At 44.7% G+C, this 17,761-nt stretch overlaps 1 protein-coding gene across 3 annotated transcripts; it reads right to left on the bottom strand.

Moving 5' to 3' along the window:
• Window positions 1-4,746: 4,746 nt before the first annotated feature.
• On the bottom strand, window positions 4,747-17,444 carry LOC308314023 (palmitoyltransferase ZDHHC7-like). 3 transcript variants are annotated; one of them, XM_080761400.1, is made up of 9 exons: window positions 17,318-17,444; window positions 15,906-15,988; window positions 12,644-13,014; window positions 11,751-11,875; window positions 10,346-10,442; window positions 8,871-8,952; window positions 8,365-8,555; window positions 4,914-6,843; window positions 4,747-4,794 (listed from the first exon to the last, which is right to left on the bottom strand). In XM_080761400.1, exons 3-8 carry the CDS (start codon window positions 13,007-13,009, stop codon window positions 6,667-6,669), a joined length of 1,038 nt encoding a protein of 345 aa, XP_080617526.1. In that variant the 5' UTR covers window positions 13,010-13,014; window positions 15,906-15,988; window positions 17,318-17,444; the 3' UTR covers window positions 4,747-4,794; window positions 4,914-6,666. The 3 variants fall into 3 exon arrangements, with proteins under 3 accessions (XP_080617526.1, XP_080617528.1, XP_080617527.1); XM_080761402.1 differs by having other exon boundaries at window positions 8,425-8,555; XM_080761401.1 differs by lacking the exon at window positions 17,318-17,444 and adding an exon at window positions 16,862-17,205.
• Window positions 17,445-17,761: the final 317 nt, after the last annotated feature.

Here is a 17,761-nt window from a genome sequence, read left to right as displayed (position 1 = left end):
CCTAACTCCAATTCCATAGGATAGAAATGAAATGAGAAGAAGCTGCTGTGATTAGTTACTTGGGGTGACATACTAACAGTCAAATGCGTGGCTGGTTAAACATTGTTATTTAGACATTGAAAAATAGCAGATCTATTCTTTCCAAGCAAATGTTTTTAACTCAAATCTTTGCTTCTGGGGGGGTCCCTGGATCAACATATTTTCAGATGGGGGTCGGCAGCCAATTAATTACATACATTTTTGGGGGTCCTTGACTCCTTGACATGAAAATGTTTGAGAACCACTGACATAGAAACATGAGGTTTTTCCAGAAAACTGGCAGGATTTAGAAGACATTTTGTGGAATGGGTCTCGGTTCGAAATGGGTTAAGACTCACCCATGGCTCCCGACATGCGTTGCCAATTAAGACACATGCGCGGCCGGTTAAGACTCGGCCGTGGCCTCCCTGTGATGGTTATAGGTTAGGGTTTGGGGTAGTATAGGGTGTCGGACTAATGCCTGTCGAACCGACTACGTCGGAAACAAACACATACACACGCGTTTGGCGGCTGTGTTGAATATTCAATGCATTACACACATTGGTGAGAGAGATTGACGGGGCGAGATTGAGCGCGGCCTCCTCGGAACTGGAAGGTTCCCGGTTCGATCACTGGCTCCTCCGGCCAGGCCTTCTGACGAAGTGTCCTTGAGCAAGAATAAACGTAACCTCCCTAATAGATGCTGCATGCGTGCACCGTTGCATGGTTGCCCCTGCCCCCCCCCCCCCGACATACTGTAGGTGTACTGCAATAACTGCATGTGTGAATTCCCCGTTAATTTTCCCCATAGGCTTTTTCAAAAAGTATTTATTTAAAGACCTTTTAAGCCTCGTACAAAGCCAACTGGAGTCGTGACAAATCATGACAACACAAACACAATATTTTGGGCAGAACAAATAATTACAAAGAAGAGAAACAACCAAAAACACGTGTTGTAATAACCTGCCGTTATTTTCTTCTTTCTAAGTATTTGTTTGGCCCCCAAAAAATGTGTTTGTTGTCATGATTTGTCACAACTCCAGTTGGCTTTGTACGAGGCTTAAAAGGTCTTTAAATACTTTTTGAAATGTCTGAGGAAATTTATTTCCTGGGTCCTCGTATGAGGGCTGGACTGCGACGCTCTATAGATAGATAAATGCAGACCATGTCCCCTTTTTAGTGCTCGGCGCGTCTGGCTTCCTCGGCTCGGTTATGTGCACAGAGCAAGGAAATGTTGTCCTGGGCTGGCTCCATATTTTCGTTGCTAGGGGTGCCTAAAAGTCGCTAGGGACGCTAAAAAGTCGCTATAGGCATACAGTATACCACCCTTAGCGACTTCTAGAGACTTTCCGTTACTGGAGAGTTGGCAACACTGCTTCTGTGTAAAAGGTGCAGCATGGAGTAACTGTCTGTGAGAGAAGCACATGCACAACAAAAACACCTCCAGTGTTCTTCTCCACTTGGTGAAATAACCATATCTGACATGAACACGTATTCCAGGCTGAACAATAGCACATCTACAGTACATGCACGGTCGCACACGTTGCCAGTTTGTAGATCGGCTATTTTCGCCAAAGGATATTATTTTGGTGTAGAGGGAAAGGAAAGGTACAGTGAGTATAGTATGATTAGTATCAGGCCCTGGGTAAGGGGTGTGGGGGAAAAAATCCATTCAAATTCAAATTGAGATTTTCAAACTATTCAAAATCGATTCACAATAAAAATAAAAATAAATGCATATTAAAGTTACAGGAGTTTGTATACTACATGGTGTTTGTGATTATTAAATATAATCTTACCAAAATCACAGTAAACATTATGATGTCATGTTCGAGTGACTCCACTCACTGTCCAAGATGACGCTAATGTTACTTAGTCGCACCAATACAAGGCAATGATGTAGTTTCCGCATCAAATAGAATTACACCTAATCTAAAGATGCCAATAATCCTTTTGCACGACCCTCTCTGGTATTATACAAGTTGTTTTGTTTGATCCGTTAGAAATAACTAGGCTAGACGTAGGTTATTAATAGCATAAACATATGTTCCAGTGAGGGATTTAATAATTGTGTACAGTTCATGGGTGGCAACAAAACAACCGTTTTAGGCCACTGGACAAATAAGCGGCTGATAGATTGCAAAATACAACCCGAGGATGTAAAAAATAAACGGAACAAAAAGGCCATTTGAATGATGGGACTGGTTGCCTCCCAAAGCGTCCTGATGGATCGTCAAAGCCACAGTGTTCAGCTGGTGACATCCTTGCTATTTTTTATATTATTTTATACTATATTTTATATTATAGGGTATAGTAAAACTGCATCACTATTAAGGTGATTAAGGATTCAACAGCATCGATACAGTTTTGGCCAATAATTAAAAACCCGGTATGGCACTTCATGAAAGTATATATCTGCTCAGAACTTAAAGGACCACTTCTGCAACACTTTTCAACCTATCTTCATATAATAGGTCCTCACTAATAATCATGAGAAAAAATGAAAAAAAATGGTGCAATTCTTTTCTACTCGGTCCGTGTCTCATAGGAGGGCTGTGGGCAGTTCAGAAACCAGTCTTCCAGTGACATCATCGATGGGGAATACAAGCTAATAGAAACTGCAGAATTTCTAGTCCTGAAAAGTTGCAATGCGAAAATGGAAACCATCGTTCTCACGATAATAAAAATCTGTAAAATTTGTAATAAAATCTTGTTTAAAAAAAAACATCTGCCTAATGATGATGTCACTGGAAGACGGTTTCTAAACTGCCCACAGCCGTCCTATGAGACAAAGACTGAGTAGGAAAAAAATCGTGCCATTTTTTCACGATTATTAGTGAGGACCTATTATATGAAGATAGGTTGAAAGGTGGTGAAGTGGTCCTTTAATTAAATGCATTATTAAAAATAACAATTCGGTAATAACTGTAAAGGATTCATTGTATCAAAACAAATTGAATGGCGAAATGGTGAAATAAAGAGTTCCATGTTGAATTTAACACAATTCCACTCATTTTGAGCTCAGACACACCAGTCCCTCCTAGTGGCACTTTGTTATGATTTCATTTGCTGAGGTAATGGCTTGTTAAAATAACAGGTAACAGGACAACTCACCCCTTTTCTGTTTTCCTCCCGGAATGAGAATGGTGAAGAATGGATGGATGGATGGCAGACAGCTGGACTCTGAATATCTATAAACTTTCACGACAGCAGAACAGCCTATAAGTACAAATATAATTTATGAAAAGGCTACTACAGTGAAGTCGGTTCACGGAAGTTGTTGTATAGAGTGTAGACTGTGGGGTTTATCTGACGAGGTATCATTTGAGTGGGCAAAACCTTACATTATACTAAATTGTTTGGTCAATATAAGTAAAATGATGAAGACTTTCCATTTCCTTTTTATATTTTTCCAAAAAGAATACAAACCAGCCAATAGCAGTTGTAGCAGTTATCCCCCTCACTTGGGGAAAATTCCGGGAGGAAAAAAGGGCAAGCACCGGGGTGAGTTGTCCAGTATTCAAAGAACACACGTCAAAGGTTTGATGCCAACCTCCACATTCCTAAAAGGTTCAATCTCTTTCGGCTGGATCATCACCATAGCATCATGTTTTGGATCATGATTCATAAAAATAAAAAAAAACATAATTTAACATAAAAATAAAATAAGAAATAAAACAATTTACTTGGGTTTTGATCTTCACTCCAGTCCTAAACTGGGTCAATTAAATGAAACATTGAGATAAAAGAGAAAATATATTACATATTTCCGATATGACTCAGTACAGTACAGTAATGGAAAAATCGGAAAAAATATTTCTTATCCATTGATTCCCCTCAAAACCTGTTATTCAGTTCCTACATAAAACACACATAAAACAGGGAGGTACCGTACATTATTATCATGGACATTTTAAAGGATGAATATGACTTGTCCAAACACGTAATTTTGTCGTTTGTAAGATATCGTGGTCACACTTTTAAAAGTCCTTCTGCCCTGCATTGATCATTATCACCACTGATCTAATTAAATGCTGATCTTCACATTAATACAAGCACTGGAGTCGACACACTGGAGGTAAACACACTAAGCAGACACTTAGCACTTCACCCCATTTCAAACGCATCTTTAGGTAACCCTGCATGTCCGTCCCGTCGGCCCTCGCCCTGTGTCTCATTGCTGCTATGGACATTTAGGAACCTGCCTATACCAATGACACCACGGAAAACAACGCTCAAATAGAAGTTATTGTTCTATTATTACATTATATTAATAGTACAACATAAGGGTTTGAAATAGTGTTCGAATTGTCCATGCCTGCCGATTATGTCACCACTATTACAGTGAGTAGACAGGTTTCTGAACTGTCCACAGACCTTCTCTGAGTGAGAAGACAGGTTTCTGAACTGTCCACAGACCTCCTCTGGGACAGAGTGAGTAGACAGGTTTTTGAACTGTCCACAGACTTCCTCTGAGTGAGAAGACAGGTTTCTGAACTGTCCACAGACTTCCTCTGAGTGAGAAGACAGGTTTCTGAACTGTCCACATACCTCCTCTGAGACACAGAGTGCGTAGACAGGTTTCTGAACTGTCCACAGCCCTCCTCTGAGACACAGAGTGAGTAGACAGGTTTCTGAACGGTCCACAGCCCTCCTCTGAGTGAGAAGACAGGTTTCTGAACTGTCCACAGACCTCCTCTGAGACACAGAGGGCGTAGACAAGTTTCTGAACTGTCCACAGCCCTCCTCTGAGACACAGAGTGAGTAGACAGGTTTCTGAACTGTCCACAGACCTCTGGGACACAGTGAGTAGACAGGTTTCTGAACTGTCCACAGACCTCTGAGACAGAGTGAGTAGACAGGTTTCTGAACGGTCCACAGCCCTCCTCTGAGACGGGGACCTGTTATATGCATGATATGGGTTGAAAATGGAGTGGTCCTATAAGGTAAAAAAGTTGAAGAGCAATACTATTCCCCAGCAATAAGAGATAATAATAGAATACACAGTGGTATAAATATGGGATTGTGCCAGACAGTCAAAACGGAGCCACTTCAGCTCACATTCAGCAGAAAGCACAAACACAGTGTCTCCTAAAGTGAATAATCAAACGCTTGTCTCTGAGGAGCCTCTTGTCTGTAGTAAAAAGTTCACTATGCGGTGAGACGACTTCTCATCTTGAACTATGATAGGATGTATCGGTGCGAGGATGTGTTTAAAATGCTACTCGCTTTTGCAGCCTTGTCTCTTCTCCAACACAGACAGACGGGCGTCCATTGATTGATCCATCCATCTAAAGACAAGGATGGGGGAGTTAAAACAATTTGTCAACGACTCCAATCCGTAGCAAAGCTGAAGGCGTCGGTCCGTACGTCTCCCTGCAGAACGAGAGCAGCGATGCGAGACCGCTCGTCTTTTAAACGTTTCAGAACTGCAGTGCGTATGCATAAATATCTGTACAGTGCCACTCCGGAGGATGATACCAGTCGCTTAGGTTCTGTTTGGAGTGATTATGGCATCAGTGGTTACAGTTCGGTAAAAATAAAAAATAAAAGGACAACAGCTAAGCACAACAGCTTAGCTCTGAGAAATGCCTAGTACATCACAGGTACAGTAAAGTACAGTACAGTACATCACAGGTACAGTAAAGTACAGTACAGTACAGCCTAACACAATTTCTTCTCACCTAAGGAAGGCCGAAACATTGTTGTTGTTGTACCTGTGCAGTGCTGACACTTTTTTGCGGCAGTAACATATTTTTCAGAGCTATAAGCCGGTTGCTCAGACTTTTGTCCACTTTTTAAAAACAGTATGCTTATCCTGTCCTGCACCACCGGCCGGCATCACATGGACGACGTGCACAACGTTCTCCTCTTTCGAATCGGTGCAAAGAAAGAAGTCTCACACAGGCAGCTATAGAGGAGGAGGAGGTGGAAGGAGGAGGAGAGTTTGTGTGTCAACGTTTCACGGCCGACAGCCGCGGCCGTTTTCTCTGTCGGCCAGCGTCTTTTCCGGGTTTTTAACAAGGAAGCTCTGAGAAGGAAGGGAAGTGGTCACGTGACTGGGCTGCGCCATGACACTTTCATGGACACTTTCATGGGAGCCAAACTCACACCGGAAGTGCAATGAATACATGGCAGTGACCGGCTGGACCAGCACATAACAAACATTATTCATGAACAATTGAGACCTTTTGTAAAGTAATCACTTCTGGAAAATAACAGAAGACATATCACAGGTTGTTGGTCACTGAGCTCTCATTGACTCCAGTGCATTCTGCCAAACTTCCGGGTAGTTTGGCACCCATGAAAGTGTCCATGAAAGTGTCATGGCGCAGCCCAGTCACGTGACCACTTCTCTTCCTTCTCAGAGCTTCCTTGTTTTTTAAGACAGCTGGTGGATGGAAAAGAAGCTCCACCCCCACGCGGCTGAATGCCGCGACGGCCAGATTCCCAGAAACGCTTAACGTGGAGCTTAATTTCCATCCAACCAGCTGTCTAAAAAAACGGAAAAAAGACGCTGGGCCGACAGAGAAAACGGCCGCTCCTGTCTGGTCTGGTATAGGTCTGGCAACAGCTAGAGTGTGTCCCGGTCCGGCCCGGTCCAGGCCCAGGCCCGGCCGGCTTCCGTTCCGGGCGGCGCCACGCTGCTCAGACGGCAAACTCCACTCCGCTCCACCGGGAGCGCCCGGCGGCGCGTCGCAGCCTCAGGCCCGCGAAGGGGTTGATCCACAGCAGAGACGGCCGGCCCCCGAACACAGTCCTCATGCCCTCCCAGCGCGTGTGGCGCTCCCACGTGGGCTTGGCGTTCTTCAGACGCTCGATCTCCTGCCGGTTTCGGTGGCGGTGGTGGTCACACACACACACACACACACACACACACACACACACACACACACACACACACACACGCAGATATGAGCCGTTATGAATGACATGACGTGCTCTAAAGCAGGGGTTTTCAACTGGTTTTGACCCAGGGACCACCATTCTGACTAGGAGCAGCCTGGGGACCACCACTATTGTGTCGGGTGGGTTCATCGTGGATCTATGATGGACCCACCCGACACAATAGTGGTGGGGCATTCATGCACCATGGGTTAAGATTGCTTTTGTTTTCTTCTTACTCACTAATCACACGATCACAGGCTACATTCATGAGCTGGACAAAAAAAAACTATGTTTCAAAGTATTTTACAAAGTTTTACAAAAGTGTTTTTTACTTGTACTAAGCAGGACTCAAAATAATAATCCATTTCAGTTAATCACCCAAACACTGAAGACACATTTGACACCCGCTTGGTGCATTTGACAGTCACAGTAGGTTTGTTTTTCATGCAGCAGCATTTTCTGAATGCCTGGCTGCGGACCACCAGTAGTAACTCCGTCGACCACCAGGGGGCCGCGGACCACCAGTTGAAAACCCCTGCTCTAAAGTGTTAGGATTTGTTTATTTAGATTGATATTGAATTATTTGCACTGGTTTTTTTTTCCATCATCAATATAGCATAACAAAACCGTTAACCACTTTATCTAATATTTTATACTTTTGGCTATTCAAAAAAATAGCTGATGTACAACAAGCTCACAGTTAGAACACAGATCTTATCTTCTCGGGGTCCCTGGCTGCCACAACATATTTTCAGATGGGGGTACCGTGCGGTCCATTGAGAACCAACCACTGATCTACAGCCCTTTTTCCAACACAAATAACTTTGGTTCTTAGAAGCGGTTCTTGTTCTAGATTCTTGGAACCTCGGGTGAACTTTCACGGAACTGGAGGAACCATGTTTTTTTGGTTCCAGTTCCGAACCAACACTTTTAGGGTTCTGAACCAAATCAGTGTTGTTTTTGTCGACTAAAACTAAGACGAAAAATGTTCGTCGACTACCTTTTTTCACTGACGAAAACTAAATGGAAGTGACTAAAACTAAGACTAAATGTATTGACAATTTCGTCAACAGATAAAAACTAGACTAAAATGTCAGGAAGGGACTAGTGTACAAGAGATCCAGTATAAGTAATTTACTAATGTTACACTTGGTTGCATGCTGAAAATAGCAGATCATTACAACGGCATCAAGGCTAAATCAACTGTAGCTTTAGTCGACTAAAATCTTATGATATTTAGTAGACCAAAAGTAGACTAACACTAAGACATTCCACGTGACTAAAATGTGACCAAAACTAAAATGAAAACTATTCAAGAAACTATGACTAAAACTAAACTAGAAAGTTGCTGCCAAAAACAACACTGGAACCAATTCATCTTCAGTGGAAACACTCTGAACTGGTTCACTATTAAGCGGAGGAGGGGGGGAAAAGGATTGAAGCACGGTGGAAACCCACCTGTGCCGAACATTGAGGGTGTGTGTCTGACAGAGCTCTGTGGAGGCGCTCTCTGCTCACCGTCTCGTCGTTGCAGATGGAGTGGACCTGAGTGCCGAACATGACGGCCGTGAAGGTGAGGAAGAGGAGGCCCTCCAGGCAGAGGAAGATCATCAGCAGCACCGTCACGGGAGGGGAGAAGTCGCTGCACTCTGAGGAGAGACCCAGATAATCAGCTTCATGGGCTGTCCAAAGGAACACAATTAATGTCAGAGCCAGAGGTGATTCCCCCCGTTCATTTTCCTCATAGACGTTTCAAAAAGTATTTGTTTAAAGACCTTTTAAGCCTCGTACAAACTACAAAGCCAATTCTTGTCGTGACAAATCATGACAACAAACCAAAAAAAATTGGGCCGAACAAATCATTTCATTGACATGAAATATTGAGCACCACTGACACAGAAACATGAGGTTATTCAGAAAACTGTCGTAGCCACCTAAATAAACGTTCATATAGTCATACACACCATTCCACTGGACTTTGACACAGGTTATGAACTGGTAGCCACAGAGGACCAGAGCATGGGTTGAGATGAGGGCGATGTACATCTGCAACCACACAAAGAGAGAGGTTAGGAACAGTACTACCCTCCCAAAAAACATGCAGTAATCCTGGTCTCTATACTGCCTCCCCCTGGCCAGCCGGGGCGCCTGATCAAAGAGATTCTATATAAAGAGGCGACACTCTCACATATTTGGAATCACCACTAGATGGCGCATCGGTAGCGCTTTGACGTCATCACACCAAGATGGCGGCGGGAGAGGATAATCTTAGAAGTGGAATAGAATGACTTCAAAGACTCTTTTTGGAAGCGTTCGGAAAGAGCGCACTGTGCAATGCAAACTAATACGAGAGTGAGCTCCCGGTGAGCATTTGCGAACGCACCCATGTTTTTTAGAGCAACCGGAAGTTGCGTCATCACACCAATATGGCGGAGGCACTGGGCGCTGGTTGTTACTATGGGGTTTAATGAGAGTGTCGCCTCTTTATATAGAATCTCTTTGGCCTGATGGAGGGGAAAGGAACTGGTTGGAATAACGTGTTCGAACCTTCCTTCCGCTCGCTACGTCCGACCACGGAGAAATTCCCCCCTCAAACTCCCCCCCTCCCAACCTCATGCTTAGAAGGAAGCATGGGGTCAGTCCGTTGCTCTCCCCAGGTTGGCAGAGGGAGTGTAAGCGCCCAGGATTACATTAGACAATTGACACTGGGTGAAATAAAATGGGTTACAAAAATCGTGGGTTAACCCATTTTGGGTGGGAACCCCTTTTGGTGTTTTAAGCATTGTGTTATACTTTTAGCTATTGAACAATAGCAGATCTACAAGCTCATAGCGCGGCACTCTACGAGCTTGTAGGTCTGCTATTTTTGAAAAATCTTAAAAATGTGGCGAAAATCTTTGAATATATATTCTTTCAGAGCGAATGTTTGTAATCTTTGCTTCTGAGGGGGGGGGGGGTCCCTGGAACAACATATTTTCAGATGGGGGGGGGGGGGGTCGGCGGCCAAATACAGATAATTCTGGGGGTCCTTGACATGAAAAAGGCTGAGCACCACTAGACATAGAAACATGGGGTTTTTCCAGAAAACTGTCAGGATTTAGAATCGGTCTCGGTCGAAATGGGTTAACCCATTCTGAACGGGAACCCGTTTGGGTGTTAGCATCATGTTATGCTTTAGCTATTGAAAAATAGCAGATCTACAAGCTCATAGCGCGCCACCGAGTGGCGCGCTACGAGCTTGTAGGTCTGCTATTTTTGAAAAATCGAAGAACGACTGACATTTTTTAGAATCTGATCTCAGGTCAGAATGGGTTAATCAGACCAGTGTGTGTCCAGTGGAAACCTCGTATGAATCTGATCTCAGGTCAGAATGGGTTAAAACATTTCTAGTAAAATGAAAGGTACTGTAATGTTCCTGGACTGTACTGTGTGTACGTACGGTGAAGAGCACAAAGAAGCGCTGGTTGTTCTCGCCCACACAGTTGTTGACCCAGGGACAGTGGTGGTCCATCTTACGGATGCAGCGCCGACAGATACTGCAGACAGAGACAAACAAAAAGCACCATTAATTAACAAATGCACCGTTTCCTATCATGTAGATCAGGGGTTTTCAACTGAGTATGAACCAGGGACCACCACCCTGACTGAGAATCAACCTGGGGACCACCACCCTGACTGAGAATCAACCTGGGGACCACCACCCTGACTGAGAATCAACCTGGGGACCACCACCCTGACTGAGAACCAACCTGGGGACCACCACCCTGACTGAGAACCAACCTGGGGACCACCACCCTGACTGAGAACCAACCTGGGGACCACCACCCTGACTGAGAACCAACCTGGGGACCACCACCCTGACTGAGAATCAACCTGGGGACCACCACCCTGACTGAGAATCAACCTGGGGACCACCACCCTGACTGAGAACCAACCTGGGGACCACCACCCTGACTGAGAACCAACCTGGGGACCACCACCCTGACTGAGAACCAACCTGGGGACCACCACCCTGACTGAGAATCAACCTGGGGACCACCACCCTGACTGAGAACCAACCTGGGGACCACCACCCTGACTGAGAATCAACCTGGGGACCACCACCCTGACTGAGAACCAACCTGGGGACCACCACCCTGACTGAGAACCAACCTGGGGACCACCACCCTGACTGAGAACCAACCTGGGGACCACCACCCTGACTGAGAACCAACCTGGGGACCACCACCCTGACTGAGAATCAACCTGGGGACCACCACCCTGACTGAGAACCAACCTGGGGACCACCACCCTGACTGAGAACCAACCTGGGGACCACCACCCTGACTGAGAATCAACCTGGGGACCACCACCCTGACTGAGAACCAACCTGGGGACCACCACCCTGACTGAGAACCAACCTGGGGACCACCACCCTGACTGAGAACCAACCTGGGGACCACCACCCTGACTGAGAACCAACCTGGGGACCATTGTTGTGTTGGGAGGGGGGGTATGGTCGTGGTGTGGGGGAAAGAAATTAACCTTCCATATTAAACTCATGTTGCTGTTCATTGTAACTTACTCTATGACTCAGTAAGCAGACACTTGCGATTCATTATGACTCACCTGCAGTGGTGGGCCCTCTCAGACAGACTCACCTGCAGTGGTGGGCCCTCTCAGACTCACCTGCAGTGGTGGGCCCTCTCAGACTCACCTGCAGTGGTGGGCCCTCTCAGACAGACTCACCTGCAGTGGTGGGCCCTCTCAGACTCACCTGCAGTGGTGGGCCCTCTCAGACTCACCTGCAGTGATGGGCCCTCTCAGACAGACTCACCTGCAGTGGTGGGCCCTCTCAGACTCACCTGCAGTGGTGGGCCCTCTCAGGCTTGATGCTGCAGCATTTGGGACACTTGTAGATCACCTCCCCGGGCTTCAGCTGCAGGCTCTCCATGTACTTCTTGGTGGCGTTGCCTTTGGGCACGGCTCCCTGGGGGGGGGGGAGAGAGAGAGAGAGAGAGAGAGAGAGAGAGAGACCAGATATGGTTAGAATGAATAACCAGCACAGAGGAACACACTATCACGTGGCTGACCATTAGTGACCATTATAGCTATAGTTTCACCATTTTGATGAACCAAAACGACCTCACTGGTACTTTCTCAAACGTGTGTGTGTGTGTGTGTGTGTGTGTGTGTGTGTGTGTGTGCGTGTGCGTGTGTGTGTGTTAAAATTACCACCGCTGAAGTGCCCTTGAGCAAGGCATTGAACCCCTACCATGAAATGTTCTATGAGCAGGGCCTGGCTGTAAACAAGTTCTTGAGCTTAGTCCAGTTAGCCTGGCTAAATATAGTAACTTTGCTTTACTTTGTGTGTGTGTGTGTGTGTGTGTGTGTGTGTGTGTTTTCTTTTAGTTCAAAGCACTATTGTCCAAGATGGTGACATACCGGTACATGGTTTGCAGCAAGAAATGCAAAAAAAAAGCACTATAATGACATATTATGCACACGCGACTTTTGTTTACAAAGCCTAAAAAATTTAAAAAATAAAACATTTTCATTCATAATGTTCCATTCTATGTGTTTGCATTCAAACGCAACCAAATCGATGTTATTTGAGTGACAATTCATCGCCAAGAAAAAGCAGCACCGCCAAACAATAACAATGATGTCACGACGGTGTCAGACTCACGGAGGTGCGAGGCCAGCGCCAGCACCGCCAGTGATGTCATAATAATAATAATGACGGTGTCAGACTCACGGGGTCGGTCAGCATGGTGCGGAGGTGCGAGGCCAGCGCCAGCACGGCCAGCGCGTTGAACGCCGCCCCGTTGAGCACGGCGTACCAGAAGCTCCGCGACGGCAGCAGCATCACGAAGGTGACCACGAAGTCTGCGTAGAGCACCAGGAACCACGTGACCACGGCGCACACCATGCCGCAGCCGTCCTGGATGAACCACAGCCCCCCGCCGCGGTGGGGGGGACCCCCCTCGGACCCCGCCCCCGGGACGCCCCCCAGAACACCCCCCTCCTCCTCGTCGTCGTCCTCGTCCCCGCCGCAGCCCCCCCTGTCCCCCAGCAGGGGGTGGTGTTGCTCCACATCTCGCAGACGGTGACCTGAGGACATTCTGCCTACCCTGTGCTGCTGAGAGAGAGAGAGAGAGAGAGAGAGAGAGAGAGAGAGAGAGAGAGAGAGAGAGAGAGAGAGAGAATATTATTAACCCATTTTAGTGTTTTTAAAGATATATTTTTTGTGGCTTTCGCCTTTATTTTCTTTTTTATAGAGGGATAGGTATACAGTAGGCTGACAGGAAATGGGGGGCGACACGTAGCAAAGGCCGTTTAGCGGCAGCGGTGGCCGAACGGATTGCGGAGCGGTCTTGATACCCGAAGGTCGCCAGTTCGAATCAGCGGTCAGACACGTTAAAAGATTACCACCACTGAAGTGCCCACTTGGACAAGGCATTGAACCACTACCATGAAATGTTCTATGAAATAAGCAGGGCCTGGCTGTAAACAAGTATCTGATGCTTAGTCCAGTTACCCTGGGTAAACATAGTACCTTTCCTTTCCTTAGTCCAGTTACCCTGGGTAAACATAGTACCTTTCCTTTCCTTAGTCCAGTTACCCTGGGTAAACAAAGTACCTTTCCTTTCCTTAGTCCAGTTACCCTGGGTAAACATAGTACCTTTCCTTTCCTTAGTCCAGTTACCCTGGGTAAACATAGTACCTTTCCTTTCCTTTAGTCCAGTTACCCTGGGTAAACATTGTACCTTTCCTTTCCTTTAGTCCAGTTACCCTGGGTAAACATTGTACCTTTCCTTTCCTTTAGTCCAGTTACCCTGGGTAAACATTGTACCTTTCCTTTCCTTTAGTCCAGTTACCCTGGGTAAACATAGTACCTTTCCTTTCCTCAGTCCAGTTACCCTGGGTAAACATAGTACCTTTCCTTTCCTTAGTCCAGTTACCCTGGGTAAACATAGTACCTTTCCTTTCCTTTAGTCCAGTTACCCTGCAGGGTAAACATAGTACCTTTCCTTTTCTTTCCGTCTGGATCGGCTCTCTTTTGTTTAGTTTTTTTAATCCTGAAAAGTAACTGTTTTGGAATTTGGACATATGAGGTTTCCGAGCCGACAGACGACGTGTAAAATCTCTTATGGTTTACACTAGTATAAGCAGGTCACAGACCGTGCCTTACTGTCAGCATCTCTCATGGTTTACACAGTATAAGCAGGTCACAGACCGTGCCTTACTGTCAGCATCTCTCATGGTTTACACAGTATAAGCAGGTCACAGACAGTGCCTTACTGTCAGCATCTCTTATGGTTTACAGTATAAGCAGGTCACAGACAGTGGCTTACTGTCAGCATCTCTTATGGTTTACACTAGTATAAGCAGGTCACAGACAGTGCCTTACTGTCAGCATCTCTTATGGTTTACACAGTATAAGCAGGTCACAGACAGTGCCTTACTGTCAGCATCTCTCATGGTTTACACAGTATAAGCAGGTCACAGACAGTGCCTTACTGTCAGCATCTCTCATGGTTTACACAGTATAAGCAGGTCGCAGACAGTGCCTTACTGTCAGCATCTCTTATGGTTTACACAGTATAAGCAGGTCGCAGACAGTGCCTTACTGTCAGCATCTCTTATGGTTTACACAGTATAAGCAGGTCACAGACCGTGCCTTACTGTCAGCATCTCTTATGGTTTACACAGTATAAGCAGGTCACAGACAGTGCCTTACTGTCAGCATCTCTCATGGTTTACACAGTATAAGCAGGTCACAGACCGTGCCTTACTGTCAGCATCTCTTATGGTTTACACAGTATAAGCAGGTCACAGACCGTGCCTTACTGTCAGCATCTCTTATGGTTTACACAGTATAAGCAGGTCACAGACCGTGCCTTACTGTCAGCATCTCTCATGGTTTACACAGTATAAGCAGGTCACAGACAGTGCCTTACTGTCAGCATCTCACTAGTATAAGCAGGTCACAGACAGTGCCTTACTGTCAGCATTTTCCCAGAAGAAAGGGTGTCCATCCACCTTTTTAATGCACTACTTACTACTAGACCCCTGGGAGAGACGGACTGCTGAGGTGGCAGTTTGTTTGACAGCTTAGCAGCTGCCCAGCCCCAATAGTCCGGCAGCCTTCTTATGTTTAAAGTGGGAAATTTGGTATAGTCTTTTTTTATTGGCCTAAAATGTTGTCTAATATATACATACTGTGCGTAAAAAATGGCTCAATACCGACAGCTGGTCAGCAAGTGGATTCATGAATGTGTGTATATAGAGCAGGGGGGCAGTCAGACAGATATTTTGTGAAGCCACTAAGGAAATGAAAGTTCATATAATGGCCTGTTGTGGCGCTGTCACTGGACCCAGAAAAACCCATAGCCCCATAGAAGTCCATGTATTTGGGCCCAACTTCACCTAGACTGTATTACCTTAATAAACATGGTCATGAATACTTTTGCTTCCAGTCACTAGTTTAAAGTCTCATTTCTAATGTCATAATATTCTTTTTGGAAAATTATGGTCCCATTTATTAAAAAAATTACCATAAAGTTGCGCATGTTCTGAGGGGCGTGGCTACCGTTACAGTCTATGAACGGGATCCCCCACATGGAAATATAAATTGTATAAGCTATATAAAGACATATATTTCCTATTTATCGACATATATGCACACTGAATATGGCATATATACAGTATATGCAGCATATAGCCTATGGTAATATATGGCAAGTATGTATACTTGCCATATATTGGCATAATTTATATTAATATATTTAAAATAAGACCATAGCACCACCATTAGCCTTTTCATGTTGCGCACCCCCTATAAGGTGCTCACGCACCACACAGGGTGCACGCACCACAGTTTGGGAACCATATTTTAGGCCAATAAAAAAAAATAACTACATAGCACATTTCCCACACCACAACAACCCAGGCTACCGGACTACAATACAGGACAGAGAATACACTCCATTGGCCATTAACAGAGTAATAATCACCATGCACTTACTTGAAGTCAGCCTCTCTACTTCATAGCGTTGTCATCTCTGGTTTCAGTTACGGCGTCCATAGAGCTTCTACGCTGTGAGAGCATGAAAAAAAAAACAAGAGCAGAGGTTTGAAACAACCATGTAACGATATTACAATTTACAATTTAGGCATTTAGCAGACGCTCTTAATCCAGAGCGATTTACATTAAGCAAGAACAAAAAAGCATGGGAATACATCACATGAAAAGCATTTATCATGAAACATGCGTAATAAGCTAAGAACGTAACAGTGGAATATCTATATAATGAAACGATACATATAAACTATACATATACTATAACTATACTATGCTATACATAATACTACTATGACGTGCTATGACTACATACGATGCAATTCTAGTGCTGTCTATACATAACATGCTATAAGTCTGTATCAAATGCTATCTAAGTCTACAGAAATGCTATCTAAGGGGGTGGGGTAAGTGCTACGGGCCATGATGGAGTCTGAAAAGGTGGGTTGCGACCCACGGGTTAAGATTAAGAACCCCTGGTATAGAGCAGTGCTTCTCAACCAGTGGTCTGGGGACCACCAGTGGTCATTGAGGGGGTTCCAGGTGGTCCCCAGCTAAAAGATGGATAGTTAGGGGAACCAAATGGACTCTCACAGAGATTGTGCACAATATAGATAAGAGCGTTTCACTTAAAAAAATAATAACAATAATAATAATAAACATGTTTTAATCAGCAATATGTCCTAATTAAAACATGTTCATTATTATTATTATTATTATTAGTTGTAACACTAACACCAGCTTTAAAGTATTCAAATAGCTGTGTGTGTGTGTGTGTGTGTGTGTGTACTGTATACGTTATTGCATATAACACACACACACACACACACACACACACACACCTACATTATTACAGGTGCCAAAAGATAAAGAGGTGCTCAGTGACCTAACCTTAAGCTGTTGTTCCTTTTCGTCACAGACATGGAAGGAAGGCTACTATAGTTTTAGCATCGACATGTACTAAACATGACAGCTAATGATAGCTGGTTAATGCACAATAAAGCGACCTGTTTTAATACCGTCTAATAAAGTGCTCTATGTATTATAGCAGCATGAACAGGACTTAATGATAATAATAAAGCATCTCTAATTGTAGCTCGAGATGACATAGCTAATACTGCGAACATACGTAAGATAGCTGTAGCTAATGCTAACAACATACACATACAGCACTGTCTAATAAACTGGAGCTAATGCTAACATGCTAAGTGTTAGCAGCTAAAGGCTAACATCTGGTCAGCTGTTGGATAGACACAAGGTGGAAGAGAGGTTGAGCTCGAGCTGTCATCATCATGCATGCTTTTTATGGACGTTACTTTTTGTTTTAAATTATAATTAATTCCTTACCACGAGAAAAATCCAGTGTTATGGGTTTTTTGGGGGGGGGGGCATAGAAGAGATCACGTTATTCGTGTTTTGTAAATTCCTAATTAAATAGGTTTTTTTTTACATGACTGAACGGAACGCCCAATCCATCCAATCGCCGGGCAAGGCAAATGTTTGTATTTTCATGGCTTGGTGCGTTTCCGGTTGTTTCATCGAAATTGGTGACTTGTTGAATTCAGTGACCCCAGGGGGTCCTCCTCTAATAGATAATATTTGATGAATTGAACAAGGTGGACCTTCTTGTAAACAAGTGTAATGCTTTAGGGTCGTCCACTCACAGTTAACAGTCTTTGTATTGAGTTGTGCTTGAAATGTACTGTAATTCTGCAAACTGTCAATCAATCAATCAATAGCACAATTAACGATACGGCAAGTCAGGGGTTTCCAAACCTTTTAATGTCAAGG

The sequence above is a fragment of the Protomyctophum bolini genome, assembly GCF_963924005.1.
Source record: "Protomyctophum bolini genome assembly, chromosome: 4".
Taxonomy (NCBI): Eukaryota; Metazoa; Chordata; class Actinopteri; order Myctophiformes; family Myctophidae; genus Protomyctophum; species Protomyctophum bolini.
This window is presented reverse-complemented; position numbering and strand designations above follow the sequence as displayed.